Source organism: Trachymyrmex septentrionalis, unplaced genomic scaffold (genome assembly GCF_001594115.1).
Source record: "Trachymyrmex septentrionalis isolate Tsep2-gDNA-1 unplaced genomic scaffold, Tsep1.0 scaffold66, whole genome shotgun sequence".
NCBI lineage: Eukaryota > Metazoa > Arthropoda > Insecta > Hymenoptera > Formicidae > Trachymyrmex > Trachymyrmex septentrionalis.
Genome location: NW_017305843.1, coordinates 700,270 through 719,866, shown reverse-complemented (window position 1 = coordinate 719,866; position 19,597 = coordinate 700,270). Strand labels below are relative to the sequence as shown.

General features: G+C 27.2%; 1 protein-coding gene across 2 annotated transcripts in view; it reads right to left on the bottom strand.

Annotated features, from left to right (window-relative positions):
• LOC108753140 (pikachurin) overlaps positions 1 to 19,597 on the bottom strand; it is a 138,131-nt gene that overhangs the window by 29,359 nt on the left and 89,175 nt on the right. For both annotated transcript variants that reach the window (XM_018494482.1, XM_018494483.1), the window contains 2 exons: positions 12,956 to 13,157; positions 2,163 to 2,307 (listed from right to left, as the gene is read on the bottom strand). In XM_018494482.1, coding sequence (XP_018349984.1) covers positions 2,163 to 2,307; positions 12,956 to 13,157 — 347 coding nt within the window. The remainder of the gene's footprint in view (positions 1 to 2,162; positions 2,308 to 12,955; positions 13,158 to 19,597) is intronic.

Here is a 19,597-nt window from a genome sequence, read left to right as displayed (position 1 = left end):
AAAAAATATAATATGATATACTATTATGTGTATCAATAAAAAAATTTATTAAAACTAAATAAAATTAAATATAATCAAGAAAGCCAAGAACGGTCAAAGTTGGATGTTTCAAATAATTCATTATACATTCTTATATTAAATTAATTTATTTTAGATATGATCCTGGCTGAATATTTTTCGCAATAAGTTTTTTACTTTCTTTCTATCTATTTTAATTTAGGGAGATTATTATCGTTTCAGAATGATCGTGAAACCGAAAGTTTTTCGGCTCTCAATCATATCTGAAATAAACTTTGACCGTTCTTGGTTTTCTTTCTCGTATTTGATGTATTTACACATACGGTCGTGCTTAAAATTCTTAAATAAAATTAAAATAATTTTATTTATTATTTGATTTTTACTTATATTTAAGATATAAATACTGAAATATATTTCTCAAACTTTTGTTTCCAATTTTAGTTGACTATTAATCGGCAATTACATAAATTGACACAATGGCTACGTAACGATACATTTCTGCAATATTTAAATGTATTTCGACGAATTTCCATTTTTTTGTTACGTGGATTTGCTTTATTACGCGATCTTCTACTTACGTTATTTTAACAAACTCTGAACGAACGTGAAAGTAATCGATTGAAACGGATTAATATGGGAAAGAGCGAAATCGATAGATGATTACTTGGCCGGAAGTACCTTATTCAGACATGTTTTATGGGTAGTGGCACTTTTTTCTGATTAGATTGATCGAGAAGGTGCGGCCTCGTTCTGGGGTGTGGTTCTTCGCGTTTAACCTCCGCCCGCGCCGTTTATCTCGGTATATCAGATTATTCATACTCTTTCAGTTTCTCATTCATTATATATTATTATCTCATAATTATCTTTATTTCGTATTTATTTAATTTGAATTTTTTGGTCAATTTTTTCAGTTAATATCTTTTTAAACAACGATGTTGAGGAAAGTTACAGTTTATTGTAACTTTCTGATTTTTAATTACATATTTGTGTGTGACACACATTTATACACTTAACTTTAAATTAAGTAATCATATTACTTTTGTTAAAAATGTTCTATCTAATGTTACTTTGAAAATATTGTTTATATATATGTATATATATATATATTTTTTTTTTTATTAAGTAAAACAATATAAGCTTTATTACTTTGTTGTGGTGAGGGAATTGTGACTTTTTCAAAGTTTACATCTTATTTCTTGCAATATCTAGGATAACAAAAATACAGGGAACTTCTCATGCGAAGCTTTTGCTGCTTCTATAGCAAAATGAGAATTTTCAAGAAAGCAAAGAAAGAATTTTCAAGAAGTTTTGTTGCGGCAACATTGTATAATGTGTTTTAGCACATATCAATATAACTCGCAACGAAGTTTCAACTTTGCGCGTAAAATAAAAAAAAAAAGAAAGTCACAAATTTTACCCACATGGAATATCCTAGAAAGAAGTTACGAAATGTAAGAACGTTTCTTCAATTTCCGGACTACATTCTCTCATTAAAGTTTCCGGGAAGTTTCCGTGAGATACAACAGCGTTTAATGTTGGTTCCGCCCTGGTGCCATTAAACTTTTCATGAAAGTGGATTTCGTCGAATAGAAATAATTTTATTTTACTGCAGCTGACCATAAACGTTGATGTATTCGAATAAAATAGGTAGATATTGTTGATACATGATATCATTTATATGGTATAATTTTATACGAATTATAAAATCATTTTGTATTATATCGTTAATTCATACATCTTCTATTAATTATTTTAACTAAAAATCTATTAAACAAGAGAGAGAAAGAGAGAAAGAGAGAGAAATATTTTAATAAATAATATTTTAAATTAATGTGTACGTAATGAAATACAATGCTTATTTATCGCTACGAGCGACAATGAATTACTATTATCGCAATCAATTGAATTTTCTTTTTCTCATTTTACTTTTACGTAGAACACGAGAGGAAAGTCCTAGGGGAGGCGATCGAGCGTGTGGACGTCACTGTAAGAATCTCAAGAATTCGAATAAACTCTCACTGGTAATCCCGATAATACGTCCCGCTTCTCTGCGGAATATCGATTCCCTCCTTGAATCCGCGGTATATGCGGGTAAATAATATCCAGCGTCTGGCCTTGATGGAAATAAAATGAAGTGCCCTTACCTTCGATCGTCCCTCTACCCTCTTCTCTTGATTCAGCTGGATCCAGGCGTCCCATCGATGTCTGTAGACACTCAGGGTGTTCCACTCATTCAGTTTCACCGTTTCCGTACTCCTCACAGTGCCCACACCGCTGCCACAATCAAACCTTATCGCAGAAAAATATGGAGGTAATGTTAATCTATTGGAAATGTTAAACACGTCGTGTGGAATATTGGGCGTTGTCAGTACGGAATTCATAATATAATGTTCTTTTGATATACATGAAGCCAAAACCATGCACAAATAAACCTGTTTTAATGAGCGAATGACGTCGCCAGTATTTGCGATGCTATTCATTGAAGCAAGTCGTTCATTTCCGTATATTTACGCTCGTTTGCTTGATCCATCTTTATTGAAAATTTATTTTATTTCGCAATAAAATAGCAAAAGTTTTATATAGAAACTCATACAAATATATAAAAAAGCAAAGAAAAGATTGTTATATAAAGCAAATTTATTTTATATATTTTTTAAATACATGTTTTTTCTAAAATTATTGATTCAGGATAATATACCATTATAATATTAAATCAATAATTAAAAAATGAATTTATTCAAAAAAATATTAGAAATAAATTTACTTTATGTATAGCATTATTCTGCTTTTTTTTTGTCTAATCTCAATGCATATATACAAAAACGTGATAAATATAGGTCAAATTATCACTAATAAAAATTTTCTTATATTTATAACGTTTTTGTACGTACATACATATATTGAGTTTAGACAAAAAAAAGAAGGACAACGCTATATATTATAAATTTCCAAAATATTTTTGAAATAAAAAAATTTTTTTCATATATTTGCTTATTTCAGCGGCCTGTTAAATATAATAATTAAATAATAAATAAATATCTCCCGATATCGTAATACACAATAAATTTTCATCAATGTATGGCAGGAAAAGAAGAATAGCATTCAATAATATTTGCGGTTTTGGAATATTGTTGGCAAGGTTTGTCATAATATAGGAATCATTATCAGTGATGATAATCTATTTACGATCATTGCAAAAGTAAACCAGTGTTATGTAAGCGTATACAATAATACTCTCTGCTTAGTTAACAGAACAATAAATCCATAAGCATTTAGTGTTCGAATAATGAATTGTGGAAACGAATCTGGAAACAATAGGCAGCCTCTGATATCAATGAATAAATTACGCAGCACGTTTGATGAATGTGTCTATGAATTTGGTATATGATCTATGATTTCAATCCCTTTATCCTGCAATCCCGCAGTGTAATTTTACTTGAATAGAAGTTATCGCAAAAATTAGTTCTGAAAAATATGTATTCCTTTTTTAAATAAATCGCTATATGATATCTGTTACGTTCTTATTCATATCTCTGTTTTATACTTAGGTTATATGTTCATATGACATTTAGTAATTTTGATATTAAATAGAAACTTTTTTCTAGTTTAATAATCCTTAGAATCTTTATTAAAAATAAAAAATTGACTTATTTATTATAAAAATAAATAATTAATATTAATATCTTTTTTTAAATAAATTATTTAAAATATCTAATTAAATAAATCAGTTGGAATATCTAACACTGAAATATTTGTTCTTTTAGTTATGTATTTGTGAAATACACAAAAACCTGTAAATATAGCATTATTCTTACAACTCATATAATATTTAATCCTAGAATTAAAAGGTTGAAACAGATTTTAAATTCTATTTTAACAATTTAAAAAAGAAAAAATAAAGTAACACAACTAAATCAACAATTTTTCTCTATGTGTAAAAATAGATATTTTATTTTATATACATATGTACTGAACATAAACATGTTATTTTAATGATTATTTACGAGGAAAGTACAAACACCATAAAGAAACTCAAATAAAAAATTATATATTTCCATAAGACGTGACAAAAATGTATGTCGGTACTTTATATATTCTATATGAATTGAAATTTTTTAAAGTGGCTTACCAATACAAAATATAAATAAAAGGGAGCATTCAGTCACAATACTAGATGTCTTAAATAAAAGTCATATATTTAAAATTATAATATAATAACGTAGACATTTTGGTCAAGACTTGACCATCATCAATACATACAAAAATAAAGATGTTAAAATTAAAAACATAAAATTAATAAAGATGTCAAAAATAAAAACATAAAATTAAACAATAAAAGCTAGTCAAAGAAGGTTGTAAAACGCTTTTCAATTCGCTTATAGTACGCAATAACAGAGTAATTTGACAAAACTTGAAGTTGAACATTATTTAATCGCTAATGAATTATTTTCTATTACAAGTAGAATTCTTTACGAGAAGTAAAGTGTGACTTCGTATGGCAAATACGTAATTTCCAGAATCACGTATTTTTGACGCAAATCTCGCAAGTGCAATTCGAAGTTAATAGTATAAAATTAAGCAAATAAGAATTGGAACTTTTTGTAAGAACAATTACTGACTAAAAAAAAATCAATACGTGAATTTATACGTAAAATTTATACTGGAAATTATTAATGTACTATGTATCTTTATAGTGTTTTCAATAATTTAAATTATGACTTTCCTAAAAATTTTACTTGACAATTTGTATAAAATGTTTGAAAAAATTGAAAATTCTATTAATTCTAAAAATATATTTACATATATTTGTATTATTGTATCTTTGTATCTTTCAATGCTACTCGTATATCTATTTCAAAATAATAAGTCTCTCTATGAGAGAGATATTATATTTATTCACCTTATATATGTGATAGTTTTACGCGCACCACACTTCCTACACATTTTCCTCTTCCTCTCATTGTCACATTCGTTCGTTGCACTCACGACACTCGCGAAAACACAATTAATTACGATTACACGTACTAATTACCAGAATAAGATTATCTCACAGCACTTTACATGGTATTCCCGACGTTAATCTCACACGACGTGCACTTTACTATTATATATTGCAACGGAAGAAGAACGCGAAAAGAGTACGAAGTTTTGTAATCCTCTTGACATTCGCAAATTTGGCGCGCGCGCGTGTGTTTATATATATATTTTTTATTTGTTGTATATATATATATATATATATATATATATATATATATATACAATGAATAAAATCTCAAACGGCAAAAAGTTATATTAAATCACAATAAATTCTGAATTTGTTGAATAGATCATACATGACGAATATTAAAATATAAGTTTGATTACGAATCTCATTAGTGACATATCATTAAACATCGTTTAATTTAAAGTCGATCTGTTTCGTACACGCGATGTTCCGTTTATGACTGACAGATTCGAAAATGATATTGATATTTCAATACTATCTAATTAATAAAGTCGAATTAGTGACTAATTGAGACGCAGTCATGCGAAAACACACAATCAAAATTTAGTTGATCGTAAAAGTTAATTAATCGCACAAATTGTTAACTGTCCGTAAAAAAAGAATCAAATTTCAGTAGGTAATATGACGACATATGAAGCAATTTACTTTGTTGCTGGGGTAAACTCGGGTATTATGGCCATAGGCTGCTGTAATTTTTCCAATAATTGCTAAATAGTGCATTTTTGTAGTCATTCTTAGAGATGAAAAAAAAAACAGGTTTTTTTATTAAAAAAAAAGCATCAAGTAAGAAACGAGTTCTTTATGATTCAAAATAGTTTTTTAATCAAAATGATGTAAAATTTATTAAAAAATATAGAAAAAGATATAGAAGTCGTTTTTCTTGATATTTATTCGTTATTAAAACATTTGATGTCTATGCCATTCCGACATTATTTAATATTTATTCTTTATATAATTTCTTAAATCAAGACGAAAACATGCTTGAGTTGTTGCGATGTCTAATGAAATTAATATTCTTTATTGATAATAATTTAAGTATATGTTAATTATATGACAGATAATTTATATTTTATTCCAATTTTAAAAGCTAAATGAGCAATCATACTATTAACATAGATAATATTTTAATATAATTAACACGTACTGTTTTGTTGTAAATAATATTGGTTGTAATTATACGTATTTTAAATTTTAATTATTGAAGCAAAGTCCCAATATAATATCGATTCAAAATAGTCCTGTGAATGTTGTTCCACTAGTTTATATTTAACATATATACTCGTACAATTACAACAAATGTACAACAAAAGCAGCGTCAATTATTCTAACAAAATATTATTTATGTTAATAATAGTATCCAAAAAAATTCCTTAATTTTTTAAATCAGAGTACAAAATTTGTTACATTCAAACGAGAATAAAGATAATTCTGTACATCCTAACAATTGGTTCTGTGATTAGCTTATATATATATATATATATATTACTGATAAAGTACAAAACATTATCCGAAAATTATGAACGGTACACGGAGAGAATTTTTCCTTAGAGTTTATTCTGAAAATATGTGATAGTCGTGAGACAACAATATTGTATTTCAAAGAATTTTAAAGTAAATCTCTCTCATTTATTAATAAAACTACAATAAAGTATAAAATAAGTTTAATTAATTTTATTAAAGTGGTAAAAATCTTTAAAATATTGTATTATACTACAACTACCATATTTTTAGGGTAAATTTTAAAAGAAAATTCTCTCCGTGTAACGTATCCATATCCATGACCACCGTCACACTTAGTCTTATTGTACTACATTTATTATACTCACTTATTGTACTATATTCTTTTTGATTTTTATAGTTATCTTTCGACAAAAATCTTTTGAATGAATGCAAAAACTAAATTCTAGAATAATATAACGTCAAAATCATCAAATATTCCAAAAAATATATTTTATGTAAAAAATTTCCAAGAATTAAGGAAAAAATTATTTTTACCGAGTTTTTTTTTACTTAAAGTTTCTAATTTTTCCAATCATTTTCATCTCTATAGTCATTCAAAAAGTAATCAATATTTGCAATAATTTATGTTCGTACACTATTTAAAATAACTATATTACGAAAATATGTAATATTTTTATATTTTATTTTCGACTATCTGCAAAGTTGTGCATGTGTTCACTAAAAGCTGCTTTAATGTCAAATAAATTAGGTACAGTTAAGCTGCCGTAATTAATATTACATATAAAGATACGTAAATTGTAATGCGGAGCTTTTTATGCTCAAAAAATATTGTATACAAAAATACTAACGAAATCTATATACGTAATGTATAATATAATATTTTCATATGCGATATTTTTCGAGAATATAGCCCCTATAATTTGTATTTCCATTTTTACAATTTATTTATAAATACTATCTTTTCATTATAAAGAAGTTTGGAAAAGATTAAGTAACGCACATACACATTGCTTTTCATAGAAATTTTTTTATTTTTTTAAAAAGATTGTTTTTATGTCACCATTGTGTGCAATATCGTTATATATTTATTTATCATTTTACAAAATGTTATATGCATCTTTAATTTTGACAGTATTTATTACTATATGCTTGAATAAAATGATATACCAAACACTATTAGAAATTAAAAAAATGAATGTATATTTTTTCTATTTAAAAAAATTATAATCATCTTGCTCGAGTTTATCCTACCGATTCATCGCACGAATAATAATACGACGCAGGCGATAGACTTCTGTAGACTGTAGAGAGATGCCTAATAAAGACAAACTATTCAGGTACTGCTGTAGGTCAGCCTTAACTCAGCCCTCTTTGAGATATTTAATATATTGTGAAATAAACTTTAAATATTTTGCTTTTTAAATTTAATTATCAATACATATTCAATATATCACGACTTCTTGTTAGCTGAACAACTCGATTCAACATATTATTTCACGTTATCAGTATCGAAATATTAAGCAAATTACATTTAAATAGAGAGCGATACACTATATATACTTGATTCAAGTGTCGCTGAGGAGATAATTATCATATATGTATATCGCGAAACAATAATTCATAATCTCTATTTTCTGTCGTCCTGATTCCTACTCCAAACAAATGCCATGTATTTAATTCATAAGCACAGTCGTAATGAGTTTGTATTTTAATACTGTCATTTACATAGTAGAAATTTGGCATTTGTAAGTATATTATTTGTGATTTATGAAAATTTTTACAATTTGAAACTTTGTTCGACCGCTCGTAAGTTTTGTTTATTTGCGAGATTAGCAGTTTTATATAAGTTAATAAATCATAAAACGTACGTCTACTTCGATAAGGGATTATCATTGCTTCAATTTTTACTAATACGAGTTAATAAATGCTTGTAGTAACTCTAAAGTACAGTAATGTTTAGTACATAACATTTGTCGCGATTTGTTTTTTAAAGAGTAATAATAAAAAATAATAAATATTGTAGACTAACTATTATTACCTGTTGGCTGTGTTAGTAGAAAAAGCAACTTTGCAAATGATATAAGATTCTTTAATATAATTGGTTCTTGCTAACTATACATCATATATAAACAATTACGAGGGTTGTCCAAAAATTAAAGAGTAGTGAGAGACCAGTGGCTCGTTGTGGAGGAGGGGGCCCTGTTACATGCCACTATTGTCAACTTTTGAAAAACAAGTTCCATGTCGCCGAAAAATAGAAAGGTCTTTAATTTTTGGACACAATCCTCGTACATTAAAGAATCTTACAACAGTTGTAAAGCTGCTTTTTCTGTTAGACGCAGTCATCGTGCACAACGGTTTTGTATGTTTACTGCTAAAACAATTTTGATTGTAAATATTTCCATACAATACTACCCGTGTTGTATACTGCTAAAACAATTCTAATTATAAATATTCCCATAAAATTAAACCTATAAAATATTTAACATTATATAAAATAAATATGTAGAGATTATTCTACTTCTTGCATATCAAATTAATTCTGAATACTGTATGTATTTTGTTATTGTATATTTTGTACTTTGTTTTGTAAACTAATAAGCGTTGCTTAAAGTAACAATTGATTTTATAAAAATTTGAAAAACAGATATTAATTACTAGGGTTGGGAACATTACTTGATAAAAGTATTATTGTTACCGCTTTTTGTAAAAAATAATCGTTAATACCCCGTTATTTACTCGTCATTAATTTTAAGAAGTAATGCCTTACCATTACTTAAAAAGTAATGATTTATTATCTTTTTTTGTTACTTTTTTATAATGTGTTTTAAAGTAAGATACTAGATTTAAAAATTAGATTATTTAATAATCAATAATAATTATAAAAATCAATATTAAAACTTAAAATTCCAAGCTAATTTTATAGCAATTTTTTTTATATCAAACAATGTTTTATATTAAAACTTATCTAAAACAAATCTTCAATAATTCTTTAAATTAATATTTTCATTTTTAATACGTGCTTATCTTTAGAAAATTATTTTGTAATTTACAAATGTAGATTTTTATTAAAAGTGTTTATTAAACATTGGTTTTAAATATTAATGTCGTTATTAAAAGTGCATTCCAATATTCATTGCCAATAATAAAAATTTATTTATATTTCGTTGCATATACGTATTTACTCAGTATTGGCAATGACTATCGGAATGCAGTTTAAAATATAAAACATTTTTTAATATTTAAATATCTATTATAAAATATTTTTAGAAAATTAAAAATATTCGATCTATTAAACAGTTATAAAGATAAGAAGAAATTAAAGTAATGATAAAAGTAATGACTGAATTTATTACTGTTACTTTTATAAACATTCAGAGATAAAAAAGCGATTGTATCAAAAAAATGTAACAAAAACAAGCGTGACAACGAGTAACGCATTACTTTCCAATCCTGTTAATTACTTTGTGTTTTAAAAAATTCTTAAATCTATTATTTGTAGAATATAAACTATATTTTCGTTTTGAGAGAAAACTATTTATTTATTAATATTAATTTTATATTATTATTCAGATTATTATCTTTGTAGAAAGATAAAAATAAAATCATATAATTTTAATAAATGGAAAAATTAAATCGTTACAAAAACATTGCGATTTTCTCATTTTATTCTCTTATTAAAGTGTCGTACAATTACATTGCTCTCGATACAAAAAAAGTAATAATAAGAAGTAATAATAAAGTAATTTTTGGAAATATTTCTTAAAACAAATATTTTTCAAATAAATTTTATATTTTATTTTTATATTCGGTCATTAAATTATGTGTAAATATATCATATATATTGTTAATGTGTTTATATGAATTTAGCAGTTTTTTCAACAAAAATACGACTATTGTTGTTATAAATACGGATAATTCAATGTTTGAGTACATTATTACATATATTGCAATATTGAGGAAAATAACGTCGTAATATTAGAAGTGTCATGTGGTAATATAACACTTTGCAATGTACTTGTAGGTGAAACTTTACGTAGTGCGTTGTAAAATAAATCCTACGGCATCGTTTTCACGGCGAAAAAGTTTCCCGTCGATGGGGTGGCGCAAAACGTTGTAAAAGAGGTGAAATGGGATCAGACTATATTGCAAAAGGTAAACTTTCAGTTTTTGCGCTCATAAATCGTACGTGCGCTCCATTAAGTCACGGCTTATTAAGCTGTAAACGAAAAATTAGTCCCGGCACGGAATGTTTAATTAATGACCACGTCAAACTAACGGCGAAGTCTCCGAAATTATGGCGCCGAAATGTCCTATAAAGTGTCTTGTAACTTTATATTCAATACATGCTTCTTCTTATTAGGATAAAAAATCGATGAATCTTGTTTTTCGTATTTGAAGTTTACGTTCTTGTAGAATTTTCATCACACTTAAACATTTACAACAATTTCTTAATTTCTAAATTAATATTTTTTCACATGTTTATCTTCTGTGAATTTAATCCTATTGCAGTTTGCTATTTTCCATATTTCTTTCATGGTATTGCTTCCTAATATATCTCGTTATAAATTAAAAATTGAATGTTTTTGTGTTTATTACTGTTACTTTTATAAACATTCAGAGATAAAAAATGACCATTGGGTAGACCAAGACGTAGATGGGAAGATAATATTAGAATGGACCTTAACGAAATGGGGTACGAGGATCACAAATGGAGGGATCTGGCTCAGGGACAGGAACAGTGGCGGGATTTGGGATTTGCGGCAATGAGCTTTCGAGTTCCTAACGCCTAATAATAATAATAATAATGTTTTTGTGTTTATCTTTTAATTAATTAAACAGTTTTGTGCAAGTTTTAATTCTTTTATTACATGCGAACGTATTATAAGATAAACAATAAAAAATCGCATAATCATTTTTAATATACTAATTGAAGAGACTTTCAAAATTTATCTAAAATTTGTAATTTTCAGAAAACGAGAATGAAAGAAACTAAAATACATAAGAAAATTACACACTTTACAGAAAATAACAATATGCTAATCAATGGGATGTGAAATATTAAACAAAATTGCTAAACAATTGTTAAAAATATCAAACAAATGCATTTTGTTTGTCTCTAGTTACAAAAAACATAATGCACTTCGAAATGTCTCTTTTTTTTAGCATATAAATTAAGAATAAAAAAATGCTTTCTGAATTTCAGCTTATAATATGAATCTTGCAACACTGAACACACTATGTCACCTCTAACTAAAAAAATTAAATTTTGGACAAAACACATTTCAAAAGTCTGTTCCTAAATTATCACTAATCATTCGATATTGAAGCAGTAATAGGTAAGATACTCCTAAAATTTATCTAGATATAAATACAGTTACATGTACGATGTATCTAAATTCAGATATAGATATATATATTAAAATGTATATAGGTACAAATGTCAGATACTTTAAAAGTATCTTCAGATAAATTTCTGATAGTCTTAAATTAATTTTATTGTAATAATGATAATGTATAAAAATGTATTAGTTATTAAATGAATCATTTATTCATTCATTTTGTTATATTTAGATAATTAAAAAAACTTATAATTATCGTAAAACCATTTTGGATAAGAATTATAAGACTCATCATTATCCATCATAGTTTTATAAACTAAAAATGCTTCAAACATTGTGTTTTCAGCTTAACTATACAGGGTGTTTGAAAATTAGTGACAAGTCTTTTGCGTAGAGGCAGAATGGACTAAACTGAGAAGAAAAGTCCTATATCATTTTACAATTTTCACAATAGTTAACAAGATATTAATTACTAAAAATTGTCGAAAATCGGTCTTCAATAATTTTTTACTCAAATACTATCACCTTTACAGAAAAACTGCAAGAGACAAAAATTGTTTATTTTCTTTTCATAGAATTTAAAGAATTTTTTCAGAATTTTTTAATACCGTATTTTCTCATGTTGGTAAAAATGAGAAAATGCAGTGCTAAAAAGTTGATAACAAATTCTGAAAAAATTCGTAGAGTTCTACGAGAACTCTACGAATTCTCACTAATTTCCAAACACCCTGTATACGTTAGAAATTCCACAATCTAAGATTACTGACTGCGTTCAGCAAAAAAAGCAGCTGTGTACTGTAAAATTCTTTAATATGATTGATTTGCATTTAGATTCAGTGAGGAACTAAGGAAAAAGATTAATCATGTTATAGAATTTTGCAACAGCAAAGCTGCTTTTTTTCTGCGGAATAGAATCACACATAAAATGGAATTATGACTATGCTGAAGAAATGTATCTGAAAAATACATCTAAAAATCAGTTTAGATGCTGTGTTTTTTTATCTAGATACAAATATTTGAATTTGAATGTACCTCAGATACAGATTAGATACACAAAATGTATCTCTATACATGTATTTAGATACCCAACACTATATTTAAGTAATATTAAATGAAAAAATTTAATCACCTGAATTCGATAAAGCCATGATGCAATATCAAGGCCATAAAGTCACCCTGAAGATCGTCCCGTTCTCCCGCCAGGAGAAGCACCCCGTCCCATGCTTCTGGTCGAAATTCCAATTCTAATTGGACATGTTTGTAAGCGGCTCGTAAGGCGGGAAAAGCCAGCCAACCTGACCCAGTGAAACGTGGTGATCTCACTTCAGCTTCTGAAACACAATATTAAAATTTTTTTATTGATTCGGCGAAATTTGTTGGTAAATTTCATTCACGGTTGCTGAATCGAATGGAATTATTAGTGATATCTATAATGATATTATAGTATTATGTGCGACAAATTTGGAAAATTAATGTAATATGGCAGTAAAAGAATCAATATTTACATTAAGGGTCTGCATGGGGATGTTATTATACTACAGTTATACATGTTTATAAATTCTCAAAAACATATGAAAATATTTTCTGTTAACAAGTTTTAATAAAATCTTTGACTTACAAAAAATTTCACATATTTAAAAAAGATTCTATAACATAATATATTTATTTTTGGTAATGTTCTTCATATTTATTAATTGCTCAACACATATTAGAGTAATCATTTATTAATAAAAAAATATTATGTTATGATATAGAATTGGTTATAACGACATTGTTTTAAAAAAGTAACATCTCAACAAATATATTTTTTAAAAATATCACGAAGCAATTTCGAAGGATACGTATCTGTTGCAATTTGCAATCGAGATACGTGCGAATGGTTAACATGCTGGTATCGTCGGCCACTTTCGAAGGATACATCGAATGGAAGGGAAAAGAGCGGAAAATCGGGAATTCCGGCCACACGCGAGGCTTATGGAACCTGGTCCCTTTACCCCTACAATCTACAACCTCGTATCAATCACATGAGTGTACCGCAGGGTGTACCTGTAGAAAGACCTCGAGCACGTGGAACACGTGAGCGTAAGAGTGACGATAAATCAGACTAGACCAGAAGAATAGAAAAAGTTGCGCCCGTGGGGCCTGGAAATGGAATTCCAGTTCTTGATAGCGCCAGGAATCCTCGACGCTATCGTGTAACAAAGCATTGCTCGACTGGCACAATCGTAAGCGCAATTACAACGGGTGATATCGGAAAGACCGGAAGAATTTATCGTGATACTGATATGTTATGTTAGCGCGAAAAAATATTTTCGATCGGTTTTTCTTGATTGTGTCGTAAGTTCGATTTCATCCAAATGTCGATTTTAGGCACAGGAATATTTGTTTTATTTCATATATGAAAAATTAGCTATATATGTGTTACAATTTGTATGAATATCTTCTTTTTAAAATAATGATATATTTGAAGTTTTGTTAATTATTATTGCAAATTGTTTCAAATTATAATTTATAATTTTAATTAACTTCAAATGATAATTTACTAATTATCAATAAAACAATGGGACTGAATATTAATATAGCATAGTAATGTAAAATTTTGATTAGAGAACTTAATAACGTGTAGCCTATGTGGTATAAAATATAGGAAAATGTCAATGCAATCGAAATACTAATATGTATTCTACATATAAATTTCTCCATATCCGGAGTTGAACAACTAAGTTGCACTCAGATCATATATTCTCTCTTTGCAGTAGAAGTACATCGCAGGCAGACCATAGATTCAACAGTAGAATAAGTAAATTATAGCCGGACCATATATTTCTTCCTCTACTAGTAGAACAAGTATATTATATTTGAACCAATGCAATTCTCTTTTCGATTACACATCCATGTGTTTTCAATATGCTTAGCTGTATTGCAGTTATAGAATTGCGCAGTAATGTTTTATACATAATTTTATGTAGCACATAAAATTATATTATAAATAAAATTCTATTCTGAATTCTGATATAAATCATAAATCAACTAAAGTTAAGTTAATAAAAAATAAACAATCTCTTCAATAACAGTATATCAATTGAATTAATTGATAATTATCATATTTAAAAAAATCTATAGCACGAGAAATACATTGATAGAAATACATTGATGTCTTGCACTATTACAATATTATCTCTATCTACATATATTATCATTTAAAATATCTTTTTTGCGTTACATAAAGATATTTAAAATACATAGCAAGTAAATAAGTTGCTTCATTTCCAGAAGATGCAAGAGGTAAGAGAGGAAACGCTCATTGATTAAGATCGAACATTTCAAAGTTATCGTCTGATGTTCGTATCGCGCTCGACTTAACGCGAGAAACGAACTTTCGGAGCGAGAGAAACAATGTTTCTGCCGCTCGTGGTCTAAACGAGGCGTGTAAGCTATTGAACCGATCGAAGCGGTGGCCGTTCGAAAAGAACAGCGAACTGGTAACTCGTTTCCTGCGGCGACTTGATTGATCGTTTCGGCATTCGAGTCGTGTCTTTATGCAAATTAAGCGGATCAAAAGACTCCTGTGCAGTTTCCACCCAAGCTTTGCAAGCTGGACATAACCAGCGTTAGTTTTCTCAACGCGTTGTCCTACAACATGAATGTTAATAAAGATCATTTCTTCGTCGTTAAAAACTCACTGCCAATTAGTAAGTGTCACTGTTTAAGTAGGTTACACCTTAAAATTTATAGCATACGGTTTTTACATTAAAATTACGTAAAAATATTTTACGGAAATTTTGCATTAAAATCTTTATTAGAGGAAGAGAGGAGTGGCATAAAAGGAATAATAGAAAACAAAGGTTACAATCATTAGCATAGTTCCAAAACATATCTTTGATCGTGTAAATTATATGCAAATTTTTTAAGTCATTACGTAAACCAAAGACTGCCCTTTTTTGAATATCATACTTCTCCTTTTTACTCTTCTCTCTAAAAATTAAAAAATTTCACTTGCCAATGGTATTACTCATACCAGCTAATAAAGCGGAATTCCATCGTCTGACCACTCGCCAAAGCATACCTAATAACTGAAGAATAATTTACATTTAAAAAAATGTGAAATCTCAGCATTTTACGTTTAGTACTGGCTAGTCTTTTATGTGGAAATTTTGCATTTCCAGCATACCTTGTCGCATAAATGAAAATGCATAAACAAGTGTATGTTTGCAATAAATATAAAATAATATAATATATAAAATACAAATATATGTTTTTAGTATGATAATAATGTAGGTAAAGCAGAAACAGCTACAATATATGTAAAATTATAAAATATAGATCTATATTTATAGTCATGTTTCTAGTAAAGAATATTAATCTTGAGACAGTTTACATAAATTTCGGAAATCAACTTTATATTTATTACGTTTGCAACCATGATTATTCACTTGAGAAATTCAGATAAAATTAATCTTGAAACAGTTTCAATTTTGTTTCTCACAATTTACTGATTCAATCATGAGAGAAGATTATATGTACATGTTAATATAAATGAATATAATATATATCTATAATCATATATATAATTACAATGTATGTATATTATGTATGTTAATATAAATATAAATTGTTTCATTTTGTAACATTTGTTCGAAAGTAGCTTGCAAAGAGAATAATTATTTATACGAAAAATCTCATTTAGAATTCGAGAATATGTTGAAGTATTGAATCTAAATACAATAAAATATTTTTCTTTATTATATTTTATATTAAATAATGTTGGTTAATAATTAATACAGTAAGAGAGTAATACGCATGACTGAATTTAATATTTATTGATTTGATATTTCCAAATTCAGTTAAGAGCATATCAATGGTACTAAATTTAACGTTTATTTGAAGAATAAAGTTTATTTTCGTTTTGATCAGAAAAATATTTATCGGAAATATTTATTAGAATATTTATGAAAATTACTTCCTTATTGTGGTACATTTTCTCTCTCTCTCTCTCTCTCTCTCTCTCTCTCATATTTTATTTCACATACGGAAAAATGTGTGATCTTAGTAAATTAAAAAAGAAAAAAGTACATTGCAATTTTTTTTTACTTTATTTTTTGGGCATATTAATATTATATATCTCTAATAAGATTGCCTGATTGAGCATCAAATTATTAAATTGCTTGTGTTAATTTAATTTGTGATATTACTGCAGTAATTCAATTGCATTTCTAAGTCTGAAAAGCCAATTCGGCGTGCAGTTCAAATGATTACATATATAATATATTATACATAGATCGTCTGAAAACGATCTCAACATGAAGATGACATCATCATTTTGGTACAATCATACATGCTTTGAAAGATAACTGTGAAAATTGTAGCTACTTTGGACTGTAGCTATTTTGGTTCAGTTGTTGTTTCAGGCATTTGTACCAGTCGATGTGTGTTTTTGTAAAAATGGAAAAAACCGAATATCGGCGACCGCCATGACAAAAATTTACGAATTGAAATTCGAATTGATTGACCACTCACCGTACTCATCAGATCTGATCTTCAACGACTTTTTCCTGTTTCCTAGGTTCAAAGTTTGGCTCGGAAGATAGAAATTTTCATCAAACAAAAACACCGACATCGACTGGCACAAATGATTGTCAAATAACAACTGGGCGTCCAAAATGGCTACAATTTTCACAGGTATCTTTCAAAACATGTACGATTGTAATATCAGAATGAGTTTTAACGATGTCATTTTCATGTTGAGGCTCAAAACTTTTCAAATGACCCTTATATAAATTCACATGGAAATTATTTAAGCATCTTCGGCCGTTATAGGCTTTAACTGTTACTTGTGTATTCACATTATACTTACGGTCTTAATAATTGTTTATTATTATTTTCCCGGTTTATTTAAATTATACGATTTCTTGGTTACAAATCTGAAAATGATAATAAATTAATTTATATAAATAATTCATTATTAGAAAGAAAATAACTTTTACTTTTTATAAGTAATAAGTATATTTTATAATAATTCTTTTAAAATTAAATTAAACTCAATAAACACATATTGGTTTATTACGTGTTTATTAAACGTAAATATGATATAAAATTGATATAGGTATGTAGCATATACGTTAAAATATAGTTCATCAAATACAAAATTTTATCTATGTTTATAATAATATAAAAATAATATAATATTCTAATTAAATAAACATTTTTTACCAATATTTATAATTTGGGAAAAATATTTCTTTAAACAACTTATTAAAAATTATTAACGTATTAATAGTATATCATATCTGAATTTTATATACTACGATAAATATTAATAAAAGGTTAAGCACATATTCCCATTAAGAACAAGAAACTATATTAATATAATATAATAATATACGTAGATACATTTACAGAATTAACATATGGTATTAAATGTATATGACTCAGTTATAACATAAATAGACAATAAGTAACACATTTATCAATTGAAAAAATAGTATAGCATGTAAGGCAAAAAATTCATGATCTAAAGGTACAAAATTTGAGGTTCTCACTAAAGGTCCAAAAGGTCCAAAAGGTTCTCACTAAAGAAGTCTCAATAAAAAGAACGTGATAGTATATTATGATACGTTTAAATAAGATATTTACGGGAGGTCTATATCATGATATACGTTGGATCTATTCAGATACATTCAGATCTCCTATAGTTCCACATATAATTTTAATTGTGATAATAATATCGCATTTATCAAATACGATTTGAATCGGTTGTAGAATAACGATGTTAAAAAAACGAATACATACTTATAGCATATGACAACGTCTATCAGCCAGATATCATAACAAAAATTATCGGAACTGATACACGTTGTACCTATTAGACCTCCCGTAAATACCCAATTTGAACATATAATATATTATTTCGTGTTTATTGAAATTATCATAAAAAGAATTAATTAGATAATTTACATGCAACAATAAAAATTTGTTATTAATATATATATTTGCATCAAACACAAATTGAAACGAATAATCTTATCAATATTCGCGCAAAATATACACAAATTCCAATATTTCTATTCCAAAACTATCTTAATCGAATTAATCATTATCTCAATTAGCAAGAATAATGAATCCACAAAACAAAGCCCAATATTTTTTTAAATTCATCACTTTATCGAATTTGACCATAAAAAATTGGATACATCATTTACGAAAATTAAGCTATTATTCAGATTATTCACATCTCACATGCACCTTCACCTGTAAAAAAGTTATTGCTATCATATTATTATCAATATATTATCGGTATTATCAGCATATCATATCATATTATCAGTATTGTTATCATATTATTATTGTATCTCTCTTGAAACCATACAACTTTTATAGATAATCTTTTTTTTATTACGTAAAATAACGAATTATTTGAAATAGAAGGAGTTGTTGAGATATCCTGTAAATTTATAATACGTTAAATATTTCATAACAGCAAAACTAGTAGTGCATGAGCTCAGTATTTATCTTTGTGGTGGTCATAATGCTACGTGCTCAACACTCATAGAAAAAGACATGCCAGAATAAATGTGTGTATGTGTTTTGTGTTGTGTGTTGAATAAACTATTTTATAGTTATTCAACACATTTATATTTTGGAATTTAGTCTTTTTCTTTTAATTACAACTGCCCTCTCTTAATCTTGTATTGCGTAATATCTGCTTTTAATTCTGTATTGCATAGTACCTCTAAATTCGAGGTACTAATTTCTAAATGAAAATGGTAATTCG